Genomic DNA, 27,246 nt, shown 5'->3' on the forward strand with positions numbered 1-27,246 from the left:
CTATATCTTTGTCCACAAGCTACTTTATATGAATTGTTCTCTTCGACTCTAGAATCCTATAGGAAATGGTTCGGTTTATTTTTCTTAGCATCACCAATACTACTCAGAAGCCTCCAAAGAACAGATGCTAAAATAATATTTGAAGAATTACAGTGAACGTGTGCAAGAAGTGAAGTTTACTGGGATTTCACTTCTCCCACATTCTTAAATAAGCTAAGCCAATCCAGGTATATACATTTCAGTTTTACAAAGAAAGACTAAAAGGAATAAAACAAACCAAGAAGTGAATACCTCTTAAGATTTCTTTTTTTCTGCATCTGATAATTACACAGACTTCACCGTGAAATAATTTCCATTTTTGCAAAAAATCCATATTCCAATATCATGTTTCCTTGTTCCAAATGACAAGAAATGATTCAAGGATTTCAGTTTTTGCCATGTAATACAAAAATTCTTATTTTTCAACTTGTTAATCTGCAGTACATGGGGGAGGTGCGCCATTAGTATACTTAGACTCTGAAGCTAAACACATCTTTAATTAAAAGGAGCAACACTTAAAAATAGAAAAAAGAAAAACCTCCAATTTGTGCATATTGTATAGGAACACAAATACTTTATATGCTGTGTTTCCATGAGAAAAACCTTGGCCCTCCGGTAGCTGGAAGACTGCCTGCTTTCTCTAAATGCAATGTGAAGTATCTGCTCAGACTTCACTAGGGGTAGGAGGAGCTTTGGACATGCTCTGGAAAGTGCAGTGGCCCTGGCACCATAGGAGCCCTGGCTGCAGCTCTGGCTCTGGTTCTCTTTCAGCTCACAAAGCCTCTTCATACCAGGATGTGAAGGCACTGGACTTGGTATCATTGACATTAGCCCCAAACTCCCACATTCTTTTATATATCTATATCTATCACGGAAGCATCCCTTATTAGTTTACAAAGACCATGCTCATTATTTTTTATAACTGTATAGTACTCCACTCTGTGGATATATATTATGTTCCTTCAGTTAGCATGTTCATGGATATGTAAGGATTTTCATATGGTTGTGGATGTCTCTTCAGGGTTAATTTCTGAAAACTCTAATTACTGGCTCAAATGTGAAAGCATATTTAGTTTTCTGATAATACCAAGTTGTGTTTAGGCTCTAATCTTATTTTTGACATGTTGCTGTCAAAGAATGAGATTAGTATATTCTCTAACACTATATACAAAAATAAACTGAAAATGGATTAGAGACCTAAATAGGAGTGGAAACCATAAAACTCTTAAAAGACACTATGAGTGGGACACTTTTTGATATAATTCATAATAATATTTTTTTTGGATCTGTCTCCTAAAGCTAGGAAAATACAAGCAAAAATTAATAAATGAGATGTAACTAAAGCTAAAAACTTTTGCACAGCAAGGAAACCATCAGCAAAATGAAAAGACAACCTACTATATGGGAAAAAATATTTGCCAATGATATCACCAATAAGGGGTTAATATCCAAAATATATGAATGGCTTATATAACTTGACAGTTTAAAAAAAGAATTTAAAAAATGGGCAGAAGACTTAAATACACATTTTTCCAAAGAAGACATATAAATGGCCGAGAGGCACATGAAAAGATGTTCAACATCGTTAATCATCATATGAATGCAAATTAAACCCACAATGAGGTATTATCTTACACCTATCAGAAGGGCTATCATCGCAAAGGAAGAGAAGTGACAAATGCTGGTGAACATGTGGACAAGATCTGTACACTGTTGGTGGGAATGTCAATTGGTGCAGCCACCATGGATAACAGTTAGGAGGGCCCTCAAAATCTAAAAACAGAACTACCAAATGACCCAGCAATCCCACTCCTGGGTGTACAGCTGAAAAAAAAAAAACCCACTAATTTGAATGGTCTCTGTCAGGTACGCGATGCTTGTCTGAGTCTAAGGGTTTCCACTGCTCGTCTCCCCTTCCCCTCCAGCCTCATCTACTCTCTGCCAGGGAGCCCTCCCCAGTCCAACCTCTCTGGTTATTAAGAAGGCACCTGTGTCTGGCAGAGCCAGTGTGAGATGAAGAGTTAGTCCTTCCCAGCCACCAGATAATCAGGAGTTTTGGCCGGACGTTTGAGTACACACTGAGACAGTGAGGAGTCAGACAAAAAACACAGACTGTGGCACTGAAATGGATTAATAAGGAACTTAGTGATGTGGCCAGTGACCATCCAGCACAATATTCTGCAGGTCCAGTTGGGGATGATACATTTCATTGGCAAATCACAATTACGAAAAAGAATGGCAGCCCATATCAAGGCAGTGTATTCTCTGTGACAATTCATTTCCGTAAAGACTACCCGTTCACACTACCTAAGGGTGCATTTGCAACAGAATTTATCACCCAGACATGAACACTAACGGCGGCACTCGGCTCGCTACTCTAAGATCACTGTGGTCTCTTGCTTTCATGATTTCTAGAGTTCTGGTGTCCATTTGTTCCCTGCTATGTGATCCGAATCCAAATGATAGCGTCCTCAGTGCCAGAGGTTGCATAGATCTATAAGACAGACAGAGATAAGTACAACAGAATTTTTCAGGAAGGTACTCAGAAGTATGCCATGTGATGCTAACGTAAAAATCAGAATAACCTGCATTAAATCTTGAGTAAACTTTAAATTACTGTTTAAAATGGAAAAAAAATCCACTAATTCAAAAATTCCATGCACTCCAATGTTCATAGCAGCATTACTGACATTTGTCAAGGTACAAAAGTAATCTATATGTATACAACGTATACACACACACACGCATGTGTGTGCGTGCATAATGGAATATTACTCAGTCATTAAAAAGAATGACCTTTTGCAATTTTTCAACAACATGTATGGAGTTGGAGGGTATTATGCTATTAATCAGTAAATAGTTGGATGGTATTAATGAAATAAGTGAGACAGAGGAAGACAAATGCTGTATGATACCACTGACACAGAGAATTTAAAAAATAAAACAGACCTGGGAAATGAAGCAGACTCACAGATACAGAGAACAAGCTAGTGGTTAGCAGTGGGGAGTGGCAAGCAGGAGGGGAAGGTCAGGGACAGAAGATTAAGAGGTGCAAACTAATATGTATACAATAAGCAACAAGGATATATTGTACAACAAAGGGAATATCGCCAATATTTTGTAATAACTGTAAATGGAACATAACCTTTAAAAACTGGGAATCACTTTGTTATTCATCTGTAATTTATAAAATATTGTACATCAACTATGAAAATGAAGTGAAAGTATTAGTTGCTCAGTCTTGTCCAACTCTTTTTGACCACACAGACTGTAGCATACCAGGTTGCTTTGTCCATGAATTCTCCAGGCAAGAATACTGGAGTGGGTAACCATTCCCTTCTTCAGGGGATCTTCCTGACCCAGGGATTGAACCCAGGTCTCCTGCCTTTCACGCAGATTCTTTGCCATCTGAGCCACCAGGGAAGCCCACATCAACTATACCTCACTTTAAAAAAATCTATTCTCTCAGGAACTTTCACATATACTATACAGTATTATTAACTATGGGGTTCTCTGGTGGCTCAGCAGTAAAGAATCTGCCTGTTGATGCAGAGATGAGGGTTTGATTCCTGGGTCAGGAAGATCCCCTGGAGAAGGACATGGCAACTGAATCCAGTATCCTTGCATGGAAAATTCCTCAGACAGAGGAGGCTGGCAAGCTACAATCCATAGGGTTGCAGAGAGTAGGAAACCACTTGGTGACTTAACAACGATTGACTACAGTCACCATCCTGTATATAATATCCCTAGGGCTTCTTTATTTTGCAAGTGAAAGTTGTGAAAGTTTATGCCGTTTGGCCACTTATACCCATTTAATCCATCCTCCAACCCCCACTTGCGGCAACCACCAATCTATTCTCTGTGAGTTCATTTTTCAAAAATTTTCACATATAAGTGAGATTATATAGTATTTGTCTTTGTCTGACTTATTTCACTTAGCATAATGCCCTCAAGGTGCATCAGTGTTACTGCAAATGGCCAGATTTCCTTTTTTTCTTTTATTGGCTAAATAATATCTGAGTGAGGATGAGTGTTTGTGTGTGTCTGTGTGTGTCTATGTGACATTCTCTTTATCCATTCATCCATTAATGGACAGTTATGTTGTTTTCATAATTTGATTATGGTAAATAATGTTTCAACGAACATGGGGGGGGGTTCAGATATCTTTTCCAGGTGTTGGCTTCATTTCTTTCAGCTAAATTTCCAGGAGTAGAGTTGCCAGATCACATGGTAGTTCTATCTTCAATTTTTTTTATGAGCATCTATACTGTTTTCCTGGAGAAGGCAATGGCACCCCACTCCAGTACTCTTGCCTAGAAAATCCCATGGATGGAGGAGCCTGGGAGGCTGCAGTCCATGGGGTCGCTGAGGGTCAGACACGACTGAGTGACTTCACTTTCACTTTTCACTTTCATGCATTGGAGAAGGAAATGGCAAGCCACTCCAGTGTTCTTGCCTGGAGAATCCCAGGGACAAGGGAGCCTGGTGGGCTGCCGTCTATGGGGTCGCACAGAGTCAGACACGACTGAAGTGACTTAGCACCAGCATACTGTTTTCCATAGTGGCTGAATCAATTTACATTTTCATAAACTCACATTTTCTTTAATAATTTAAGTATATCCTAAATGCAAGTTACATATGCTTCTAAATTTAAAAGGTATATATCTTTGAAATTTAGGAATGAGAGACTGAATACAGTAAGCTAGACCTGTAACTGAATCACTTTAAAATTTTGTTCTCTTCTTATCCTATCTTAGTGTGGGGTTTTTTACATTACCAAGGATACCCCTATTCCAATGCCATGTAATCTTGCTCTGGATCACACAGATGATTTAAAATTTTTCAGTTTGTATTTCAGAAAGCGAAATTCTTATTTCTAAATCTGGTAAACAGCAATAAATGTGTGAGCCGTGTCATTCATAAGCTTATGTTTTGAATCTAAATAAACTTTCTACTGAAAAGAAAATCACTTGAAAATTACTGCCTCACCCCCTGCAAGAAAAGGGTAAGTCGAAAAGTTATTGATGCATATCAGGAACACAGGTTGACAGGCTTTTCTGATCACAAAGTAAAGAACGGATTCATACCACACTAGAGGTGAGATTGAGTGGCCAGATGCAGCCATGGAGTAGGCACTGGCCACAGAAGGGCCATCGCCGCCCAGGGAGAAATGCAGCTGCAGCTCTGGCTCCGGTGCTCTCTACTTCCTCTCTCCAAGTCACCTCACAATAGGGGCAGGAATGCAGTGGGGACAGTATAGTTGACCTTGGCCAAAAACTCCAGGACTTTCACCTTGCCGGTTTCCATAATGGCTCTCGGACCCCACAGGAGCGCTCTCGGATCCCCCTATAGCGAGGGGGATTGTGGCCAGGCAGTGTGAAGAGAAATGAATTGACAAAATGTCAGCCTCAGACTGGGAGGAGTGAAACATTATGGACTCGGGCGCAATTCAGACCAGGCTCTACACTCAGTTCTGTCACTTTATCAGCTTGGAGAATAGAAGTTCTTTGTCTGCTAAGTGAATTTGATAAGCCTTGTCTTACAGAAGTATCAGAACATATATAGCTTGTGTACAGCACCTGGCACTGCAGCTGGCAATGTTTAGGTCTTATGACACTTATTTTCATACCAGAAAGACAATCTATGGGAATTTCTACCTTCATCTATGGAAATTTTTCTTCATCCAGGAGAAACTAGAGACTATGTGGTCTTCTAAACAAAGAAAGCTAAGTCAATCAAACTGCTGCTTAGCAAGAAACGGTAGGGCTTCCCAGGTGCCTCAGTGGTAAAGAATCTACCTGACAATCAGGAGATGTCAGTTCAGTCCCTGGGTTGTGAAGACTGGCAATCTGGGTTGTGAATTGGCAGTCCACTCCAGTATTCTTGCCTGGAAAGTTCCATGGACAGAGGAGCCTGCCAGGCTACTCCATGGGGCCACAATGAGTCAGACATGACTTAGCAACTAAACAAGTAACCCTAAGTAAATTTAGAGGCAAGCGTTTTACCAGGATGCAACGCAAAAACTTATAGAATTTACGTCAAGGACCAGTAACTGCCCTGCCTCCCAAAGCCCTCCCGACAAAACACCCTGATTTTCATCTATTTCACCACCACTAACATCTAGCCCCGCCCAGCAGGTCTACTAGATTACACTCGAGATACCCTCATGTTTGGAGTGTGCTGGGGCTCCTTCCGTTCAGGGCCCAGAGTGCCAGCACAGTGACGTCTCCACATCCCATCACAAAGGTGACAATAATACGCATCAAACACCTGGTTTGTGGACTGTGTTCACCTGCACTGGGGCAGGAGCACTGGACACCTTCTGTTCTTTCCCACAGGCGGAGATTCCCTCTGCTTGACTCACAATCTCAGGGTAACTGTTCAGGGCAGCTTCTCATTTCAGTTTCAGCCTCCCAAACCTGAGGCCCACCATCTAGGGGTCTGGGCCCAGCTCACCATTATCACAGATTCATCCAGCCCACCATGCAGCCAACTTAAAATGACCTCCCAAGAAGGAACAAGAACGCAAAGATGGGATATTATGATTAGCTTTCCAGCCCCACCTTAGCCTCCCACAACTTAAAAGGTTGGGAGTGTTGGTGGAACACAGTGAAACAGTTGCCTCAGACCTCACTAGGGGCTGGAGGGACTGCTAGACATGACTTTGGAGCACACACTGGCCTTGGCACGACTACAAACCCTGACTGCAGCTCGGGCTCTCTCGTCATCATCTCTCAGAGCCTCTTCATAATGGGGTGGGAAGGCACTGGGGATGTTACCATTGACCTTGGCCAAAATACCAAACCTCAAAGTTTTGGTTTAAGAGAATAAAGGCTGAGAGAACTTATACCTCACTGCTCTCATCCCAACTCCCTCCCCAGCATCCTCCCTGCTTTTGGTCACCTTCCTTATGGAATCACTGCTCATATACTCAAGACATCTACAGGCAGGTGCAGGGTCTCCTTTATCTTTGCATCACCCTCACCAGCACAGAAGCTTCTGAAGAGCAGATGCTCAAGTAAAGATGGGCATAAAGGAGCCACCAAGCAAGGAATGTAGTTTCTTATTGTTTATTTTTATTGGCATTCTTGAATAAACTAACAACATCTAAGTGTATCGCTAAAGGTACTACTGAATGTTAAGACGAAGGTGAATAACATAAATCAAAACTTGACTACAGCTTACTTGATTTTCATCTGTTTTAAAACAACAACATTCTTTCACATTTCCAAGAAAATTCCTATTCCAAAGCTATGTTATCTTGTTCTGGATCCAAAAAAGATGAAGAATTTTCTGAATTCTACTACACAGTGCCAAAACTCTTACTCTTAGATCTGACAGATAATAACAAAACTGTCATTTGTAAACTTGGATTCTGAATCTAAACAAACATTCTAGAACACGAAACAACATTTGAAAGGTAACGGGGTAAAACAGGAACACAAAGAAAATATATATTATGACTTTTCCAGGCCTACTTTAGCCTCTCACTTCTTAAAAGGTTGGCAGTATCGGTCAAACGAAGTGAAGAAGCTGCCTGAGAACTCACTGGGCACTGGACGGATCTCTGGGTGGGAACCTGGAGCGGGCAGTGGCCCTGGCAGCAGCATGAGATCTAACTAGAGATCTGCCTCAGGATCTCTTTTCCTCTTCTCTCAAAGCTTCTGCATAATGGAATGGGAAAGCACCGGGGATGGTACTATTGATCTTGGCCAAAAACTCCAGCACCTTCATCTTGCTGGTTTCAGTGTAGGCTCTTGAGCCCCACAAGAACTCATAGCTCAGGGGATCACTGTCGGGAATCTGACGATACACCAGGTAATTCTGCTGCACCCATTCTTCCGTGATGAGCTTCCGGGGATCCCCAAAGATTACATGCTGCTTTCCATCATAGATGCCCAGAACATTCAGGAACTCCCAGACATCAGCCTCAGAGGCGCGGTTGCCATTCAGGTAGATCACGCTCAGCAGAGGCATCAAAAGCCCATTCTTCGGCAGCTCACAGCTGCTGCTCAGCACCTCATCACTAACAAGGCCTATCTTGCTGACCAGGGTATAGGAGTAACCATTCGGCTTGACTTCCTTCAATTCAAGGCCAAAGGCCAGCTCCATGCACTCAGCTGCTCTCCTGAAGATCTCGGGGAAGCGTGTCTTGTACCTTTTGTGAAAAAGCTTCAGCATATCTACCCTCCTAATGGGCTCTTTCATCTTAAACTTCTCAAGCAGGAAATGTATCAACACCACTGCCTTCTTGGTCAGAGGATCTGGAGGAGCGGTCTTAGCAGAGGTTGAGGCCTGGGAAGAATTTTTATGTCCCTTAACTTGGCGCCTGCCACGTGCTTTAGATCTTGGATGTGAAGCCTCTGCAACAGGAGAGCTAGTGGCTTCAGCTCCCTGAGGCTTCTGGCCTGCATCAGCAGTGGGGGGGCCCGGGGGCGCACTCCCAGAAGTAGGGGCGGGGGAGGCAGCAGCCTGAGCATCCCCGAGATCCTTGGTCTCCATGCGTGCCTGGCGGCGTTTCTCACGCGCACGGCGCTTGCTCTTCTGCCCCCGAGGCATGACTATCAGCAGGCACAGCAGGCAGGGGAGCAGGCAGGCAAGTAGGTGATGCTGGCACCTGGAGAAGGGAAGATGAGTGGATGAGCTCCTTCAGCATGGAGGGAAGGCTGCTCTGCCCGTTTCCTGGAGAGCCCTGCTCCAGGAACCGCTGGCCTCTTGTTCTTGGTCAGCCTATCCCCTGAGAACCCGGTGTAAGAAGTGAGCGCGCGCCAGCCTCAGCCTGCCTGTGGCTGCCTCCAGGGACAGCAGAGCCTGGGAGTGGGGCCCCCTCTGGGTCCCTTCATTCACACACACAACTGTCACATCAGCTCTTAGTGGGGCCGGGACCCCTGCCATGTGCCACTTGAAAGGTGATGCCTCAAAGCTCCCTGGGACCCATGAGAAGGAACTGAGTCATGGACACTAGGGGTGGATGGCACTGGCAGTTCTGGGGCCTGCTCTGTCCTGAACTCGGTTCTCCACCATTCAGGGTCCTCATCTTGTCAACACCAAGGCCGTGGGCCCCTCCCTCCTGCCTCTGGTGCCGCCCCTTCAGGTGAAGAACCTCAGCTCCCTTAGAAATGACACAAAGAAATGAGGAGGATCAGGCAAGACTCTAGCGTTCATTTGATTAGCTGGAAGGGGGAGTGTGCTACCTTCAGTCCAAATTCGCAGTCCCCACTTTGACTCCTGGGAGGATCTGGGGGCTCCTTTCTCTCCTGGCTTGAGGACCTTTCCTCACAGCAAGGCCAACAGCTCCCTGAGATCGAATGGGGGAAGCCAGGGTGGCCCTACCTGGCCTTACCACCCATGGTCTCTGGGGCCTGGAGAGCTGCAGCAGGAGGCTGAGGCCCTGTAATGGGTCCCCAGATTTTACTCAAGGAGTCTAAGATTCCTTCCTCTGCTGACCCATTAGACTAAGGCACTCACTTCCCTGTTAGCTGTGAGTGAGGCACACTTCTGCCTGCCATGTATGCCTGGGGGCACCAAGGAGTGACAGTGAGAGGAATTCTGGGAGTTTCCCACAGTCCTCAGCATCTTCTCCGTGAGTCCTGGCAAATGTTAGAAATTCTCCCTCTGCTGACCTGAGCACACTGAGGTTCCCAAGGTGAAAGAAAGTGTGAGCCACCTCCTGTCACCCCTGTCCCTGACCTCCCTGGGATGGCAGCAGGGGCTGGACTCTCTGGGACTCCACTGTTCCATCATTGCTGGCCGTCCTCACCTGGATGGGATCTATGCTCCTCTCTTAGTCCACCCTGAGTCTTCTGGCCTCAGATCAAGGCCCACATCTCCCTGAGTTCCTGGGGCTGGAAGTGAGGGGTGACATCTGGCGACCTCTGCCCGGGGTGCCCCAGGGCTGACAGGGGCTGGGACTTTGCGGGCCCCCACTGCTCTGGGTAGGTGCTCATCTAAGTCATCTCTCTGGGTCCTTACTGTGACTCTGTGACTCCTGGCAAGACCAGGAAATCTCTGTCTCGACTTGAGATCTCTCGCCTCCTACTAAGGCCCCCATCTCCCTGAGACCCACTAAAAAGCAGCAACATTTTCCCGATCTCTAGCTACAGCTGTGTGTGGACTCCTGATGCAGACAGTCAGGAAGAGATTCTGCACTGCCCTCTGTTGTCGCAGGGTAGCTGGATGGTCCCCTCAATTCTTAGGTCCTCTTCTGGGCTCCTGGTACTAGCTGCAAATGCTCCAGTGGTGGACCTGAACCCATACCCCCATCAACGAGGTTCTTCACCTCCCTGCAAGACTCTGGGCAGAAGCAAGTGGGGGTCATCTGGTCCCCATGCCTGGGTCTTCCAGGTCTGAGAGGGGTGATGTGACTATGTGGTTCACTTCCTCCTGGGTGGGGTTCTCGCATGTTCACTCAGTGTTACCACTGTGTCTCCTTTTAGGAACCGGGCTTCCTCCCTATGTTGAATGAGGCCTCACCCATCACACTGAAACCCCAATGTCCCTGAGACCATCCTTCGAGGAAATGAGAGGGTATCTCAGCCTGAGAGCTCTAACCCGGCTTCCCAGGGTGACGGCAGAGGTGGCACTCTGTGGGCTCCTCTGTTCTGGGGGAGTCAGTTGTCTCCTTCCTCACATAGAATTGGTGCCTCAACATCTGTCATGGCCTGGGACTCCTTGTTTTCTGCTGACTTGGGCAGCCAGATCTGAAACCAAGGCCCTCATCTCCCTTGGACCCCACAGGCAGAAGTCAGGGGCACCAGAACTGGCCAACTCTGTCCTGGGACCCCAGGGGCTGACAGCAGAGGCGGCATCCGATGTGGCTCTCTCTACCGTGTATGGATCTTCCCCTCGACTCCGCATCCTTCCTGGGACTCTGCCCTCTGTCAATCTGAGCCCAAAACCCTGCAAAAAGGTCTTCACCTTTCTGGGACCAGAGGTGACAGAGTGAGCCACATCCTGCCAAAACTGATTTGGGGCTATGCTGCTAACCACAAGGGCAGGACTCTTGACCTCCACCCCTGCCCCAGTTCTGGAGTCAGGGGCGCCCTCAGTCCTCACTCAGGATTCTGGCCTCCAGTTTGGGAGTCTTCCCTCTGCTGACCCGAGTCTACATGCCCCAGAGCAAAGCTCTCACCTCCCTGAGTGGCTAGAGGAGATGCTGGGGGCTCCATATCCAGCTACCTTGTTTGGGGATGCCCAGATCTGAGAGCGGGGCTGCTCCTTAGTGCAGCAATCCGCTTGGATGCCAGGCCTGCTGACTAGCACTGAAGGTCCTGGCTTGACTCCTCCTAAGGCTAAAACTCCTCCCTATGCCTAATGGGGTTACCTTATCTATCTTTCTCTTTACTTACTTTTCACACCTATTGATTTTATTATGTAACTGGTAGTTTGTACATCTTAATCGTCCTCATCTATTTCTCTCCTCCCCCACACTCTCAACCCTAACTCCCATCAATTACCACCTCTTTTTTTTCTCTGCATCACAACTGTTTCTGTTTTACAGATTTCTCATAGAAGTACAATCATATAGTTTCTTTTTCTCTAACTTATTTCACCTAACATACATAATACTCTCTAGGTCCATACCTTTTTATATAAATGCCTTTCTCTACCTGAACGTCCCTTACTCCCAATGCTTGCCACCACCCCCACCACAAAAATGACGGGTTCTCTCAGCCTGAATTACTCTATGGTAATTTGGACCCCTATGGTAGGAGTCCAAACCTTCCCAATCTAATGCCTAATGATCTAAACTGGAGTAGATGTAATAAAAACAGAAATAAAGTAACAATGTAATGTGCATCCCAAAACCATCCCTTCACCCTAACCCACCCTACTCCCATGCCACCCCACCCTTCCTTGTCCACCCCGTCGTGCCCCATCCCACCAGCTCACCCCACCCCATGCAAAAACTGTCGTCCAAGAAACCAGTCCCAGGTGCCAAAAAGATTGGGGGCTGCTACTCCAGGTCCCTGCAGCAGTGGCGGCAGGAGGGGCCTCTGTGCAGTCACCTCTTTGGAAAGAGATACCCCTGTGAGCTCTGACGGCCCCATCTTTTCACCTTTTGAGAACAAGACTACTCCCTTCACCTAAAGAGGCCGCCCTCTTTAAACAAAGCTGCCCGACCCGCTGCGGCCCTCCACATGGCAACTACAAGATGGCTCCTCGGCCCTGTAATTCAGGACAGGGCCAGTGAAACTGTGTATTGCAGGGGTGGGACGGGGCTGGGTCACTTTTATTACTGGGAGAACTTGGGAAATTCCCTTCAGCTACATTCATGTCCTCACCTTGGCTCCAGACGAGTTCTGGACAATCAATCTCTGCAGAACAGACGCCACAGCAAGCAGCCGAGTGCCTCGCTTCCGAAGCGGAAGTGGAGAGGCGGGGCATACGGTCCTACGTGGGGTCTCCCAGGGATGATGGCAGGGGCAAGGACCTACGGAAACCCTGGTAGCTCAATATTCACCCGTCCTTGGATCCTGTCTCACAGTCGACCCTGTGCAACCTATCAGAACTCGGGACGCCTCCACCTATGAATTTGAGTCCTCCAGCCTCCAAACAAAGCCCTTGCTTCCTGAAGTCCCTAGTCGGGGGAGTCAGGGCCCTGCTCTGAGCACCTCTGCTTGTCAGGAGGAGCGCCACTCTGTAAGCCTCCCTCTTTGGGGGGAGGCCCTCTCACTAGTACCGACGGTCCTCACTTTCAGTCCGGTTATGGTCAAGATGCCTCTTTCTGCGGATCTGGGGTCCAATTCCGCTAGAGGAGGCCCTGCCCTCCCTGAGATCACACAGGTGGAATGAGGGAACCACTCAGAAGTAGCTCTTCTGGGTCTCTTAGGGCTAAGAATTTACAGAATTCTGTTTAGCTCCCTCTCCAGGGGTCCCCTCTAACGCTCAGCATTATTACGTGAGGTTCTCCTTGGATTCAGGTCCCTCCCTCTGTGAAAATGAGGCTGATCGTATTAGACAGAGGTCTCACCTCGCTGAGCCTTTCCAGACTGAAATCAACCTGACATCTGTGCCCTGAGCTTCCTGGGGACCACAGTGTCAGATTTTCCAGGGCCTCCTTTGATGCAGTGTGTGCTACTGTGAGTCCACTTTCACGTCCTCACATCGACACGTGACGAATCCTGTAACTCCGCTCTCTGCTTTATGAAGCTGCTTGTCTTACATCAAGGTCCTAGTCTCCTTCAGAATTCGAAGTTGGAAGTCAGGGTGATCCTCGTTACATCGTAGTCCATTGGAGCCTCCGAGTGGGGATGCAACTCGAGTCCTTCTGGACTCCTCTTTCCCAGCATCATCCTCACTACACCTACCACAGCCTGGGACTGCTCTTTCTACTGATCTGAGATTCTTCTTCTTAGTCTTTGGGTGACCCTTACATTCAGGGGTGACTGTCTCCTCGGTCCTCTTTCATGGAGGTTCCTATATTAGCTTCTGTCGCTTGATTAAAGGCTTCCTCGGAAATGCATGTTCCTACAACATTTGAGCAGCTACCCTCTAGCAAATCTTGGGGAAAATGGGTCTCTGTCCCCAAAGTGATATAAGGTTAGGAAAATGCAGCACAAATCAAGGAATCCAAGATACATGTTATGCTGTCAGAAAAAAAGAGTTGATATATTCCTTCTCTTCAGTCAGATTTACGGTGTGTGTTTATTTGCTCAGTCATGTCCAACTCTTTACAACCCCATGGACTGTAGCCTGCCAGGCTCCTCTGTCCATGTGGGTTCTCCATGCAAGAAACCTGGAGTGGGTTGCCTCCTCCAGGGCATGTTCCCAACCCAGGGATCGAATCCAGGTCTCCTGCATTGCAGGCGCATTCTTTACCATCTGAGCCATCAGATTTAGGTTAGTTCTAAAATCTTTATTTTGGGACTGCCTTGTTAATCCAGTGGTTAAGACTCTGTGCTCCCTGCTTGGGTTTGATCCCTGGTCAGGTACCTGGATCCCACATGCCACAACTAAGTGTTCATTTGCCACAACTAAAAATCTCACATGTCACAACTAAAGAGCCTGCCCATGTCAAAAAAGATTCGAGTGTCACAACTAAGACCCAGCGCTGTCAAAAAATAAAAATAAAAATAAATATTTTAATTAAATAAATATTCACTTTCTACAGAGAGGGATAGTGGCAGATAATCTTGTAAGCCTTGATGACTTGAGGGTGTTTAATTTTGCACAAGCAGATGATCATACTGTTACTGAGCATTACCTCTTTGTCTCCTTTATTTATCACTCTTAATTATTTGGTTAATTATGTGTTATGTGGCAGTATTGATGAGACAGGAGTTTGGGAACGAATGGATACATGTATATGGATGGCTGAGTCCTTCACCGTTCACCTGAACCTGTCACAATATTGTTAATTTGCTATACCCCAACACAAAATAAAAAGTTAAAATTAAAGAAAAACGGTGTTTCCAGTGCAAAGAGTGTGAGTTCAAACCCTGGTTGGGGAACTGAGACCCCATGTGCCATATACCAATCAATCAATCAATAAAATATCATCATAGAAAAAAGTGATAGAGATCCATGAAAGAAATAATTGATAAGCTAGATTTCATTCCCTTTAAACTTCTGCTTTATAAAAATAAACCAAGAGAACAAGAAGATGAGCCATAGTCTGGGAGAAAATATTTGCAAAAGACATATCTGATGAAGGCTCTAATCTAAAATATACAAAGAACTCTTGAGAAGAAGAAAACTAACATCTAACAAAAGTGGACAAAACATATGATCAGATACCTCACCAAGGAAGATACACAGATAGCAAACAAGCATATGAAAAGATGCTCAGCCTCATATACCATTCAGTTCAGTTCAGTTCATTTCAGTCACTCAGTCGTGTCCGACTGTTTGCGACTCCATGAATTGCATCACGACAGGCCCCCCTGTCCATCACCATCTCCTGGAGTTCACTCAAACTCACATCCATCGAGTCGGTGATGCCATCCAGCCACCTCATCCTCTGTCGTCCCCTTCTCCTCCTGCCCCCAATCCCTCCCAGCATCAGGGTCTTTTCCAATGAGTCAACTCTTCACATGAGGTGGCCAAAGTACTGGAGTTTCAGCTTTAGCCTCATTCCTTCCAAAGAACACCCAGGGCTGATCTCCTTTAGAATGGACTGGTTGGATCTCCTTGCAGTCCAAGGGACTCTCGAGAGTCTTCTCCAACACCACAGTTCAAAAGCATCAATTCTTCAGCGCTCAGCTTTCTTCACAGTCCAACTCTCACATCCATACATGACTACTGGAAAAACCATAGCCTTGACTAGACAGATCTTTGTTGGCAAAGTAATGTCAAAAAATTTTAAAAAAGTAATGGCAACCCACTTCAAAATTCTTCCCTGGAAAATCTCATGGACAGAGGGGCCTCATGGGCTACAGTCCATGGTGTCACAAAAGTGTCAGACATGACTTAGCAATTCAATAATAACAAAAAGGTGTGATATAAAGAAGTTAGGGAGAGTGCTGACAGCCATGCCCTGATCTTCTAGAACTGACATCAAAGGATAGGGCATGACTCTCTTTTGTCCCCTCTATTCAACGATGGATGGACCCCTCAGTCTCCACTCGGGCTCCACAATTTGAATTTTGGTGGGGCCTGGGGAATCCCCTCCTTCTTGAACTCCTCATAGTAAGACCAATACCTCCCTGTGAGCCTGGAGGAAGAAATAAGGGTGGCCTTAACTAGCCATGCCTGCCAATAGTCTCATAAGGATGAAAGCTCTGGAAGCTGGTTGAGGATGACAGATGGTTCCTCTCAGGGTCCCAAATCAGGGTCTCAAATTTGACTCTCAGCCAAGCCCAAGATTCCCCCTTGTTAACATGGGACCCAAAACCCTAACTTTCCTGCTACTCCTCAGTCAGAACTGAACAGCCCCTTGGCCTGACAACTTTGCCTGGGGCCTTGTAGCCTGACAGTAGGGAGGATTCTGTGTGGACATCCTGGTATATGTATTCTCACATTCTTTATCATCTTCAATCTGACTTGGAAATAACCTGGAAATGCTCCCTGAATTGCCTTAACGCTTCTCCAATCAGGCCCCCAATTCCCTGAGATTCTCAAGGTAGGTGGAATTTGTCTCATGGGCCACCCAGTCTGTGGTCTTCCAAGGCTAACAGTAGTGGAAGGAATATGTTCTGCCCCCCACTGTTTTGAGGCAGGTGGTCTTTTCAGTCTTCAGGGTCCTCACCTTGACTTCTGGCACAAGCTGAAAATCATCCTTCTACGGAGCTTCGGCTGCTCCCTTTGATCAGGATGAGGTTCCTTACCTCCATGTGATCCTCTGGGAGGAAGTGAGTAGGACTCACCATGTCACCAGGCCTAGTGGCACAGTCTAAGGCCTAACAGGGACAGTGCCCTCTGTAGCCCCCTTCTTTCTGGGAGGGATCCTTTGCTGTCGGTCTGTATCATCAGTTGATTCCTGTTAGGAACTGGGTACCCTTCCTCAGCTGATACAGGCTCCCTCCATTAGCCCAAGGACTTTAAGGTGCTGAAGCCATTCGCCTTCAGAAAATAAGGGATAAACCTAGTCTGAAAGCCCTGCCTGTTCCCTCCTAGGGCTCATTACATTTGCAGGACTGTCTAAGAATTTATCTGTAATGGGGTAGCTGGCTGCCACACTCCTCATACAGGACTGTGCAAATGTCATGTCTGGGATTTCCACTCTCTGATGAAGAGCCAGCTTATAAATCAATGTCCACATCTCCTTGACACCCTCCAGGCAGAAGTCAGGGGGCCCTTTAGCTGGCCAGCACTTACCTATGTTTCCCAGGGCTAACTGGAGAGGAGGGAGTAAGTGTAGCCTTGTCAGCTGGGGTTGCGGGGCTTCCATATCCACACTCTGGGTCTTCAATCTGCACCGTTCCCGGGGCTCTATTCTCTGCTGATCTGAGGCTGAGGACTCTGCTGATTCCCAATGTCCCCACCTTCCTGGGACCTGAGCTGAAAGCATTAACCACAGCAGCCTGGATTTTTCTGGACTTTGTGGGCTTGCCAATGAGGACAGGTCTTTATGGGTTGCTACTGTTGTGGCTGGGTCTTTCTATCACCCTCATTCACGTTAATCACCGTCAATTCCTCACTCCTATCCAACCTCAGAACTCTGCCCCAACACCAAGTTTCTTAGGTCTCTGAGAAGCCTGAAGAATAAGCAAGGCTATGCTTTGCCTAACAGTTCTGAGATCCTCTGTGTCTGAGAGCAGTCGGGAATGCTGTTCCAGTGACCACTCCCTCCTTTTCTGGTGTGTTGCTCTCCTCAACCCTCCTACATGGGGTCCTCATCTTGCTTTCTGTGTCTTGGATTAAAGTCCTTTGGGGAAATTCCACGTCTCTACAAACTCTTCAGCTATGTTTGCTCTGCAGTGCTACAGAGAATGGGTCCCTGTCCTAGGAGTGATGGGAGATGGAGAAGCTATAGCCCAAGGCAGGAGTCCCAGGACAGGTCGTCACCCATTAGGGAAAAAATAAAGTACATCAATCTATCTCCTCATCTGCCAGGTGAAGATTCTCATATTATTTCTGATAGATATACTTTCTACCAGCAAGAGACTGTAAGCATGATATGGAGAGCCATTGGTCTTCAGAGGTTATCTAATAGGGCCAACGCACATGCTTATACTGGCACCAAATATTGTCTCATTAATCTGTGAGAAATGAATAAGGGATATGTATTTTTGGTTAAATATATTTGGTATTCTTACTGCTCTGGCTACACATTCTGATCCAAGAGCTTGAGCACAAGGGCATTCTTTTTAATCACCTACAACAAATTTTGAAGTATTAAGAAAAACCCTGAAATAAAAGATACAGGGTGGGGACTTTCCTGGTGGTCCAGGGACTAGGACTCCAGGCTCCCAATGCAGGGGGCCCAGGTTTGATCTCTGGTCAGGGAAGTAGACCCCACGTGCTGCAACTAAGAGCCAGCACAGCCAAATAAATAAGAAAAAGGAAATGAAATATCAAATGTTAAAGGTACTTGTTAAAAAAAAAAAAGATAAGGGGTGGGGGGTGGAAATAGTATGAGTGCTACAGTAGTTTATAGAGCAGAAGTCTAGTCCCAACTCTGTCATTTACCAGCCTGAAGTACTTCAGCAAAAATCAAACACTATCTCTATGAGCCTTGGGCTCTACATCATGAACTGTGTTTGATAGGCCCTGTCTTGTTGGACTGGTGGAATATATGTATTTACAGAAAGCATCTGTCATGGTGCTTGACTCTACTGAGACATTAGGGGCAATGGCAGTTATTACTATGATTATCTTGACCTCAGATAATTAGCTGGGATTACATCAGCTGGTATTTTTTTTCTTTTTTTGCCTCTAAGAGATAGCAGGTACTATGCAGCATTCTAACTGAAGGGAAAAAAAAATACCCAACCTCCTGAATCTAGCAAAAATTCTTCCTAGCAATGAAAACAAAGTAATATGCTGTTTCCAACCCCACTTTACCCTTTTTTCTTTTTCTTCTTGAGGTAGAGAGCATCTCAGCCTCTTCCATAGAATGACAGCTTCTCTGAGAGACTATAATTGAATGGGAAGAGGCTGAGACATTTTTGACTAAATATCACCAGTATAAGCATGAAGACTTCTTAAAAGCAGATGCTCAATTAATGTTTGTGTAAAAGAAGAACCACGAATAAATCATTTGCAATAATTTATAATCTCAAACATTCTTGAAAAACATAAGCATATTCAGGTATATAACTTTTATCTTTACAAAAAGGGAGACTAAACAGAGAGGAAAGTAAACCAAAAACTGACTAGCTTTCAGCTATATCTCAATTTATGTATCAATGTTCTGAGCCTCTCTTAGCGTGGTGTCTTTCACATTTCTAAGCAGATTCTCATCCTAAAGTGATGTTATTCTCACCCTGGATCACAAAGGTGATGTGAGGATTTCCAATATTTGAGAAAACAAAATTTTAGCTCCTAAATTTGACAAACAGCAAACTGTGTGTGACCCATGTTATTCATATGCTTATATCATGAATCTAAATGACCTTTCTGTTGAAATATTTTAAGAACTGAAAATTGGGGGAAATAAAGTCAACACGTTACTGATGCGTATCAGGAACACAGATTGACAGGCTTCTCCACGCACAAAGTGAACAATGAGCTTCAGACCACACTAGGGGCGAGATGAGCAGCTGGATGCGGCCCTGAGGCGCGCAGTGGTCAAAGCTGAAGGCCCAGCAGCAGCTGAGGGTGCAGTGCCAGGCCAGGCTGAAGCAGAAGGGCCAGCAGCGGCTGAGGGTGCAGTGCCAAGCCTGGCCGAAGCAGAAGGGCCAGCAGCGGCTGAGGGTGCAGTGCCAGGCCAGGATGAAGCAGAAGGGCCAGCAGCGGCTGAGGCAGCAATGCCAGGCTTGGTCAAAGCAGAAGGGCCAGCAGCGGCTGAGGCACCAATGCCAGGCTTGGTCGAAGCGGAAGGGCCAGCAGCGGCTGAGGCAGCAATGCCAGGCTTGGTCGAAGCAGAAGGGCCAGCGCTGGCTGAGGCAGCCGTGCCAGGCCGGGCTGAAGAGGAAGGGCCAGCAGCAGCTGAGGCAGCAGTGCCAGGCCTGAGTGAGGCAGAAGGGCCAGCCCTGGCTGCCCCTCTGTCTCCGGTGCTCTCTACCTCCTCTCTCCAAGCCTCCTCATACTGTGGCAGGAAGGCAGTATGACCCGAATCCTTGACCTTGGCCAAAAACTGCAGGACTTTCATCTTGCTGGTTTCTGTGAGCAATTTAGGACCCCACAGGAACTCATAGCGAGGGGGATCACTGCTGGGCACCTGGCGGTACTCCAGATACCCTTCCCGCACCAGATCTTCTGTGATGAGCTTCCTGGGCTCTCCAAAGATGAAGTGACTTCTCCCATCATAGATGCCCAGCATATTCAGGAACTTCCAGATCTTCTCCTCAGGGGCATGGTTGCCATTCAGGTAGATGACACCCAGCAGAGGCATCAGAAGACCATTCTTCGGCAGCCCCCAGTCACCTCTCATAGACTCACTGTCGCTGAGATCTAGGTTGCTCACCAGGGTATAGCAGTGACTGTTGGGCCTGACTTCCTTCAGCACCAGGCCAAACACCAGCTCCATGCGCTCAGAGGCCCTGCTAAGGATCTCAGGGAATTGTTCCCTGTACCTTCTAGTGACTGCCTTCAGCATTTCAGACCTCTTAATGAGCGCCCTCATCGTATACTTACACAGCATGTACTGGACCAACACCTCTGCCTTCCAGGTCAGAAGATCTGTATGAGAGCTCCCAGCAGCAGCTGAGGCCTGGGAGGAATTTTCCCCTTCCTGAACTTGGCCCTCGGCACCTACACCAGATCTCGAGCGTTCTGCGCGCCCGACACCAGATCTCGAGCGTGCTGTGCGCCCGACACCAGATCTTTTGTGTATAGCACCTGCAGCAGCGCTGGTGGTGCCTTGGGCTCCCTGAGGCCCCTTGGAGGTGCCAGCAGCAGACGAGCTTGAGGGACCGCTCTCTGAATCAGGAGGGGAGGAGGAGGTGGTCTCTTCTCCCCCAGATGTGGTAGCCTGATCATGAAGACCCTGGGTCTCAGCCCGGGCCTGGCGACGTTTCTCACGAGCACGGTGCTTACTCTTCTGCCCACGAGGCATGATGGCTGTGGTCAGGGACCGCAGGCACGAGTCTGGGCCAATAGACAGGAGGTGTGGGCACCTGGAGGATGGAGAATGAGCTGACATGAGCACCTTAAAACAGGGAGATTCTGCATTGGCTTAATCAAAGGCCGCCTCTGCAGGTGTCCTTGAGGACTCTGCCCTAGGAACCCACAAGGCTCCTGTTGTCCTGCTTAGCCTTTCCCCACACAATCCCACAGAGCAAGAATAGAGGCCGTACTTTTCCTCTGAGACCTCTCAGCCCTGCTTTGGATTCACTCAGGTGCCAGCAGGTGCCAGCAGTGGGGTTTTCTAAGTTCTACTTCAGTGTTATCACGTCAAGTCCTGGCGGAGCCTTGGCACCCTTCCCTCTGCTACACTGATGCCGACACTTTAGGCCTCCCCATGATCCAGAGATAAGTGAAAGAATGCCTCAGTCCACCTCCCTGCCAGGAGATAGACAACCAGTGCTGAGAGCTCATTAGGGTCTTTTCTACCCTGAGTTCACTGGGATCATCATGCAAGGTCCTTACCTCGGCTCCTTAAAACATTGGGCACCATTATCCATTTGCGGGCTGCTGTCTGCACCTTCAGACTAGACATTTCCCCTCCCGCAGACTTTGTATAATACAGTAAAGAAGGTGCTGAGCCTCACAGCCCTTCCCTGAGATTTCCTGGGCTGAAATCCGAGGGCTGGCATGGGTGCACTGATTACTCACTCCGGTTCCTTATTGAGCTCCTGGTAGAGAAGCTCAACTTTCTCCTGAAGTGACGACTGCTTGATAGTAAAAGCCAGTCACTCTGTGTCCCAAAAGCAGGAAGTGAAGATGACCTTATCTTACCAAACACGGTCTCTTGAGAACAAAATCTGGTGCAGGCAGGTTGATGTCCCTGTGGACACTCAAAAGATCCCAATTCAAGGTCTAAAATATTCTTTTGTTTCTGTTTTCTCCTATATGTCTTTTTGGAAATAAATTTATTTTTTACGATATTACAATATTAATTTATAATATTGTACCAGTTTCTGCCACACATCTGTATGAATCAGCTGTAGGTTTATCTTATGTCTCCTCCATCTTGAAACTCCCTCCCACGTCACACCCCTCTTAAGTTATCACAGAACACTGGCTTTAAGCTCCCTGGTCATAAAACTAATTCCCACTGGTTATCTATTTTCCATATGGTAATATGTACCTTTTCAATGTTACTCTCTCAATCTGCCCCTCCCTCTCCTTCCCCCACTGTGTCCACGAATGTGTTCTCTAGGCCTGCATCTCCAGGCTGCCCTGCAAATAGGTTCATCACTACCATCTTTCTGGATTCCATATATATGCATTAATATATGATATTGGCTTTCCTCTTTCAGACTTAATTCACTCTGCATAAAAAACTAGGAATAAAACTATCACATGAGCAAACAATGCCACTACTGGGCATATATCCTGAGGAAACGGTAATGGAAACAGACACCTGTACTCATGTTCACTGCAGCAGTCTTTACCATGGCCAGGACACAGAAGCAACCAAGGCCTACATTTGACTCATGACAGGGTGGAAGATTTCTCCCTCTGCTGACCACTCCATTCAGACCAAGACCCTGACTTCCCCATTAGCCCACAATGGGAATCGACATGTATCCTTGAGGTCCCCCAGGGACGAAGACAGGGAGATGTGGTCCGAATGACGTGGTGTGGAACATCCACAGCCCCCAACGTTCTCACCATCCACCAGGAAACTGCAAACCCTCCCTTGCCAACCTGTGGCTGCCCCCACTGACCTGGTCTTCACTTCCCTGAGATGTCCCGGGAAGTGTCATGTCAAAACGCCTGATTCTCCCAGTCCTGAAAATAGGACTGGCGCTTTATGTGGCTCCATTTCTTATGGGAGGAGCCCCCATCCTTACTAGCGTCACAGCCATTAATATTGTTGGGGACTAGGTCCCTTCGTTGACCTGGGTCTATTCCATTAGAGCAAGGCTCTCACTTCCCCAAAACCAGCTCCAGTGGACACCAGGGGGCACCACAGTTGGCCAGCTCTACCCGGGGCCTCCTAGAGCCCAGTATAGGGGGGCCGCTCAGACTGGCCGCCTTGCAGTGTCGAAGTCTGCTCATCAGCCCTCAGGGCCCTCCTCTAGGACCTAGAGCTTCTCCGAGTGTTGAATCCGGGCCTACCCCCCACAGACCAACGCCTTAGCCTGAGAAACTCTAGCGCACATTCAGCCGATAGCGCTGAGGGACTCATAAGAGCCATATCACAGGGGTGGGATGTGGATGGGTCACTTTTATTGCTGGGAGGGTTGGGAAAGTCCCTTCAGCTCCATTCAGGTCCTCACCTTGGTTCCGGACGAGTTCTGGACACTAAGTCTCCGCCAAACGGTCGCCACAGCTACCGGCCGATCCGCTCGCTTTCAAAGCGGAAGTGGAGGGAAGGGAGCTGCGTAGGGTCCTACGTGGGGTCTCCCAGGGATGACGGCAGGGGCAGCGTGCTACGGGAACCCTGGTAGCTCAATATTCATCCGTCCTCGCATCCTCCTTGTGCAGTGTATCAGAGCCCAGGATGCCTCCTTGTATGAACCGAAGTCTTCCAGCTCCCAGACAAAGCCCTCGCCTTCCCAAGTCCCCAGTGGTGGGAGGCCAGCTTTGCTCTGAGCATCTCTGCTTGTCAGGTGGGTTGCCACTCTGTGAGCCTCCTTCGTTGGGGGAGAGATCCTCCCACTAGAACTGATGGTCCTCACCTTAAGTCCTGTTAGGGTCAACACACCCTCATCTGCAGATCTGGGTTCTGACCAGGCTAGAGGAGACTCAGCCCTCCCTAATATCACACAGGTTGAATGAGGGGACCACTCAGAAGTAGCTCTTTGGCACTTCTCAGGGCTAAGAATTTACAGAATTCTGTTTGGCTCCCTCTGCAGGGGTCCCCGCTAACACTCAGCATCACATGTGAGGTCCTCTTTGAATTCAGGTCCCTCCCTCTGCGAAGCTGCGGCTGATTGTATTAGACAGAGGTCCCACCTCGCTAAGACTTCTAGACTGAAATCAACCTCACATCTGTGCCTAGCGCTTCCTGGGGTCCACAGCATCAGTGATTTTCCAGGGCCTCCATTTACAGTGTGTGTATAGTGTCTATAGTGTGTGTATAGTGTATAGTGTGTGTATAGTGCGTATAGTGTATAGTGTGTGTATAGTGTGTGTATAGTGTGTATAGTGTGTATAGTGTATAGTGTGTGTAGTGTATAGTGTATAGTGTGTCTATAGTGTGTGTACAGTGTGTGTATAGTGTGTATAGTGTATAGTGTGTCTACAGTGTGTGTATAGTGTGTGTATAGTATGTGTATAGTGTGTATAGTGTATAGTGTGTATAGTGTGTGTATAGTGTGTATAGTGTATAGTGTGTTTATAGTGTGTGTATAGTGTATAGTGTGTGTATAGTGTGTATAGTGTGTATAGTGTATAGTGTGTCTATAGTGTGTATCCTGTATAATGTGTGTATAGTGTGTGTATAGTGTGTGTATAGTGTATAGTGTGTGTATAGTGTGTGTATATTGTGTATAGTGTATAGTGTGTGTATATTGTGTGTATAGTATGTATAGTGTGTATAGTGTGTATAGTGTATATTGTGTGTATAGTGTGTGTATAGTGTGTATAGTGTATAGTGTGTGTATAGTGTGTATAGTGTGTTTATAGTGTATAGTGTGTGTATAGTGTGTATATTGTATAGTGTGTCTATAGTGTGTGTATAGTGTGTATAGTGTATAGTGTGTTTATAGGGTCTATAGTGTGCATAGTGTATAGTGTGTGTATAGTGTGTATAGTGTATAGTGTGTATAGTGTATAGTGTGTGTATAGTGTGTATAGTGTATAGTGTGTATATAGTGTCTATAGTGTGTATAGTGTATAGTGTGTGTTTAGTGTGTGTACAGTGTATATAGTATGCATAGTGAATAGTGTGTGTATAGTGTGTATAGTGTATAGTGTGTATAGTGTATAGTGTGTGTATAGTGTGTAGAGTGTGTGTATAGTGTATAGTGTGTGTATAGTGTATAGTGTATGTATAGTGTCTATAGTGTGTGTATAGTGTGTATAGTGTATAGTGTGTATAGTGTATAGTGTGTGTATACTGTGTATAGTGTGTGTATAGTGTCTATAGTGTGTGTATAGTGTCTATAGTGTGTGTATAGTGTGTATAGTGTATAGTGTGTGTATAGTGTGTATAGAGTGTATAGTGTGTGTACAGTTTGTATAGTGTGCTTAGTGTATAGTGTGTGTACAGTCTGTATAGTGTATAGTGTGTCTATAGTGTGTGTGTATTGTGTATACTGTATAGTGTGTGTATAGTGTGTTTAGTGTATAGTGTGTGTATACTGTGTATAGTGTGTATAGTGTATAGTGTATTTATAGTGTGTATAGTGTATAGTGTGTCTGTAGTGTGTGTATAGTGTGTTTATAGTGTGTATAGTGTTTATAGTGTATAGTGTGTGTATAGTGTGTGTAGTGTATAGTGTGTCTATAGTGTGTGTATAGTGTGTGTATAGTGTATAGTGTGTGTATAGTGTGTATAGCGTATAGTGTGTGTATAGCGTGTATAGTGTATAGTGTGTCTACAGTGTGTGTATAGTGTGTGTATAGTGTGTATAGTGTATAGTGTGTGTATAGTGTGTATAGTGTATAGTGTGTCTATAGTGTGTATAGTGTATAGTGTGTCTATAGGGTGTGTAAAATGTGTGTATAGTGTGTATAGTGTTTATAGTGTATAGTGTGTGTATAGTGTGTATAGTGTATAGTGTGTGTATAGTGTGCATAGTGTATAGTGTGCTATAGTGTGTGTATAGTGTGTATAGTGTATAGTGTGTGTATAGTGTCTATAGTGTGTATAGTGTATATTGAGTGTATAGTGTGTGTATAGTGTATATAGTGTGCATAGTGTGTATAGTGTATAGTGTGTGTATAGTATGTTTATAGTGTATAGTGTGTGTATAGTGTGTATAGTGTATAGTTTGTGTATAGTGTGTGTATAGTGTGTATAGTGTGTATAGTGTATAGTGTGTGTATAGTGTGCATAGTGTATAGAGTTCTATAGTGTGTGTATAGTGTGTATAGTGTATAGTGTGTGTATAGTGTGTATAGTGTATAGTGTGTCTATAGTGTGTGTATAGTGTGTGTATGGTGTGTATAATGTGTATAGTGTATAGTGTGTCTATAGTGTGTGTACAGTGTGTGTATAGTGTGTGTAAAGTGTGTATAGTGTACAGTGTGTGTATAGTGTGTGTAGTGTGTATAGTGTATAGTGTGTCTATAGTGTGTGTACAGTGTGTTATAGTGTGTGTATAGTGTTTATAGTGTGTTTAGTGTACAGTGTGTGTATAGTGTGTATAGTGTATAGTGTGTGTATAGTGTGTGTATAGTGTGTATAGTGTATAGCATGTATAGTGTGTGTATAGTGTTTATAGTGTATAGTGTGTGTATAGTGTGTGTATAGTGTGTATAGTGTGTGTATAGTGTCTATAGTGTGTATATAGTGTCTATAGTGTCTATAGTGTGTGTATAGTGTGTATATAGTGTGTATAGTGTATAGTGTGTGTATAGTGCGTGTAGTGCATAGTGTGTGTATAGTGTGTGTATAGTGTGTATAGTGTTTATAGTATATAGTGTGTGTATAGTGTGTGTAGTGTATAGTGTGTCTATAGTGTGTGTATAGTGTGTGTATACTGTGTGTATAGTGTGTATAGGGTGTATAGTGTATAGTGTGTGGATAGTGTGTATAGTGTATAGTGTGTGTATAGTGTGTATAGTGTATAGTGTGTCTATAGTGTGTGTATAGTGTGTGTATAGTGTGTATAGTATATAGTGTGTGTATAGTGTGTATAGTGTGTATAGTGTATAGTGTGTCTATAGTGTGTGTACAGTGTGTGTATAGTGTGTGTATAGTGTGTATAGTGTGTATAGTGTACAGTGTGTGTATAGTGTGTATAGTGTTTAGTGTGTGTATAGTGTATAGTGTGTATAGTGTTTGTATAGTGTGTATAGTGTATAGTGTGTGTATAGTGTGTGTATCGTGTGTGTATAGTGTGTAGTGTGTGTATAGTGTGTATAGTGTGTATAGTGTTTGTATAGTGTGTATAGTGTATAGTGTGTGTATAGTGTGTGTATAGTGTGTATAGTGTATAGTGTGTATAGTGTTTGTATAGTGTGTATAGTGTATAGTGTGTGTATAGTGTGTGTATCGTGTGTGTATAGTGTATAGTGTGTGTATAGTGTGTATAGTGTATAGTGTGTGTATAGTGTGTATAGTGTTTATAGTGTATAGTGTGTGTATAGTGTGTATAGTGTATAGTGTGTATAGTGTGTATAGTGTATAGTGTGTCTATAGTGTGTGTATAGTGTGTGTATAGTGTGTAGAGTGTGTGTATAGTGTGTATAGTGTGTATAGTGTATAGTGTGTGTATAGTGTGTATAGTGTATAGTGTGTGTATAGTGTGTATAGTTTATAGTGTGTCTATAGTGTGTATAGTGTATAGTGTGTCTATAGTGTGTGTATAGTGTGTGTATAGTGTACAGTGTGTGTTTAGTGTGTGTAGTGTATCGTGTGTGTATAGTGTGTGTAGTGTA

At 45.6% G+C, this 27,246-nt stretch overlaps 2 protein-coding genes and 1 pseudogene across 2 annotated transcripts; 1 reads left to right on the top strand and 2 right to left on the bottom strand.

Annotated features, from left to right (window-relative positions):
- Positions 1-483: 483 nt before the first annotated feature.
- On the top strand, positions 484-2,600 carry LOC138071854 (ubiquitin-conjugating enzyme E2 D3 pseudogene; annotated as a pseudogene).
- Positions 2,601-7,671: 5,071 nt separating this feature from the next.
- Positions 7,672-8,598, bottom strand: LOC138070648 (melanoma-associated antigen B1-like). Its single transcript, XM_068961884.1, has one exon. The coding sequence runs from the start codon at positions 8,596-8,598 to the stop codon at positions 7,672-7,674; it is 927 nt and encodes a 308-aa protein (XP_068817985.1).
- A 10,567-nt stretch (positions 8,599-19,165) lies between these two features.
- LOC138071506 (melanoma-associated antigen B2-like) lies at positions 19,166-20,641 on the bottom strand. The gene is made up of 2 exons (XM_068963032.1): positions 19,420-20,641; positions 19,166-19,236 (listed from the first exon to the last, which is right to left on the bottom strand). Exons 1-2 carry the CDS (start codon positions 20,639-20,641, stop codon positions 19,166-19,168), a joined length of 1,293 nt encoding a protein of 430 aa, XP_068819133.1.
- Between the last annotated feature and the right edge of the window lie 6,605 nt (positions 20,642-27,246).

Source organism: Capricornis sumatraensis, chromosome X (genome assembly GCF_032405125.1).
Source record: "Capricornis sumatraensis isolate serow.1 chromosome X, serow.2, whole genome shotgun sequence".
Classification (NCBI taxonomy): Eukaryota; Metazoa; Chordata; class Mammalia; order Artiodactyla; family Bovidae; genus Capricornis; species Capricornis sumatraensis.

Bases quoted from the DNA above. Each gene is read 5' to 3' on its own strand.
- LOC138070648 (XM_068961884.1), bottom strand. From the start codon at position 8,598: ATGCCTCGGGGGCAGAAGAGCAAGCGCCGTGCGCGTGAGAAACGCCGC.
- LOC138071506 (XM_068963032.1), bottom strand. From the start codon at position 20,641: ATGCCTCGTGGGCAGAAGAGTAAGCACCGTGCTCGTGAGAAACGTCGC. The intron at 19,237-19,419 runs GCCCTTCTGCTT...CTGCACCCTCAG, and splicing joins TGGTGCCTCAGCCGCTGCTG to CTGCTGCTGGGCCTTCAGCT.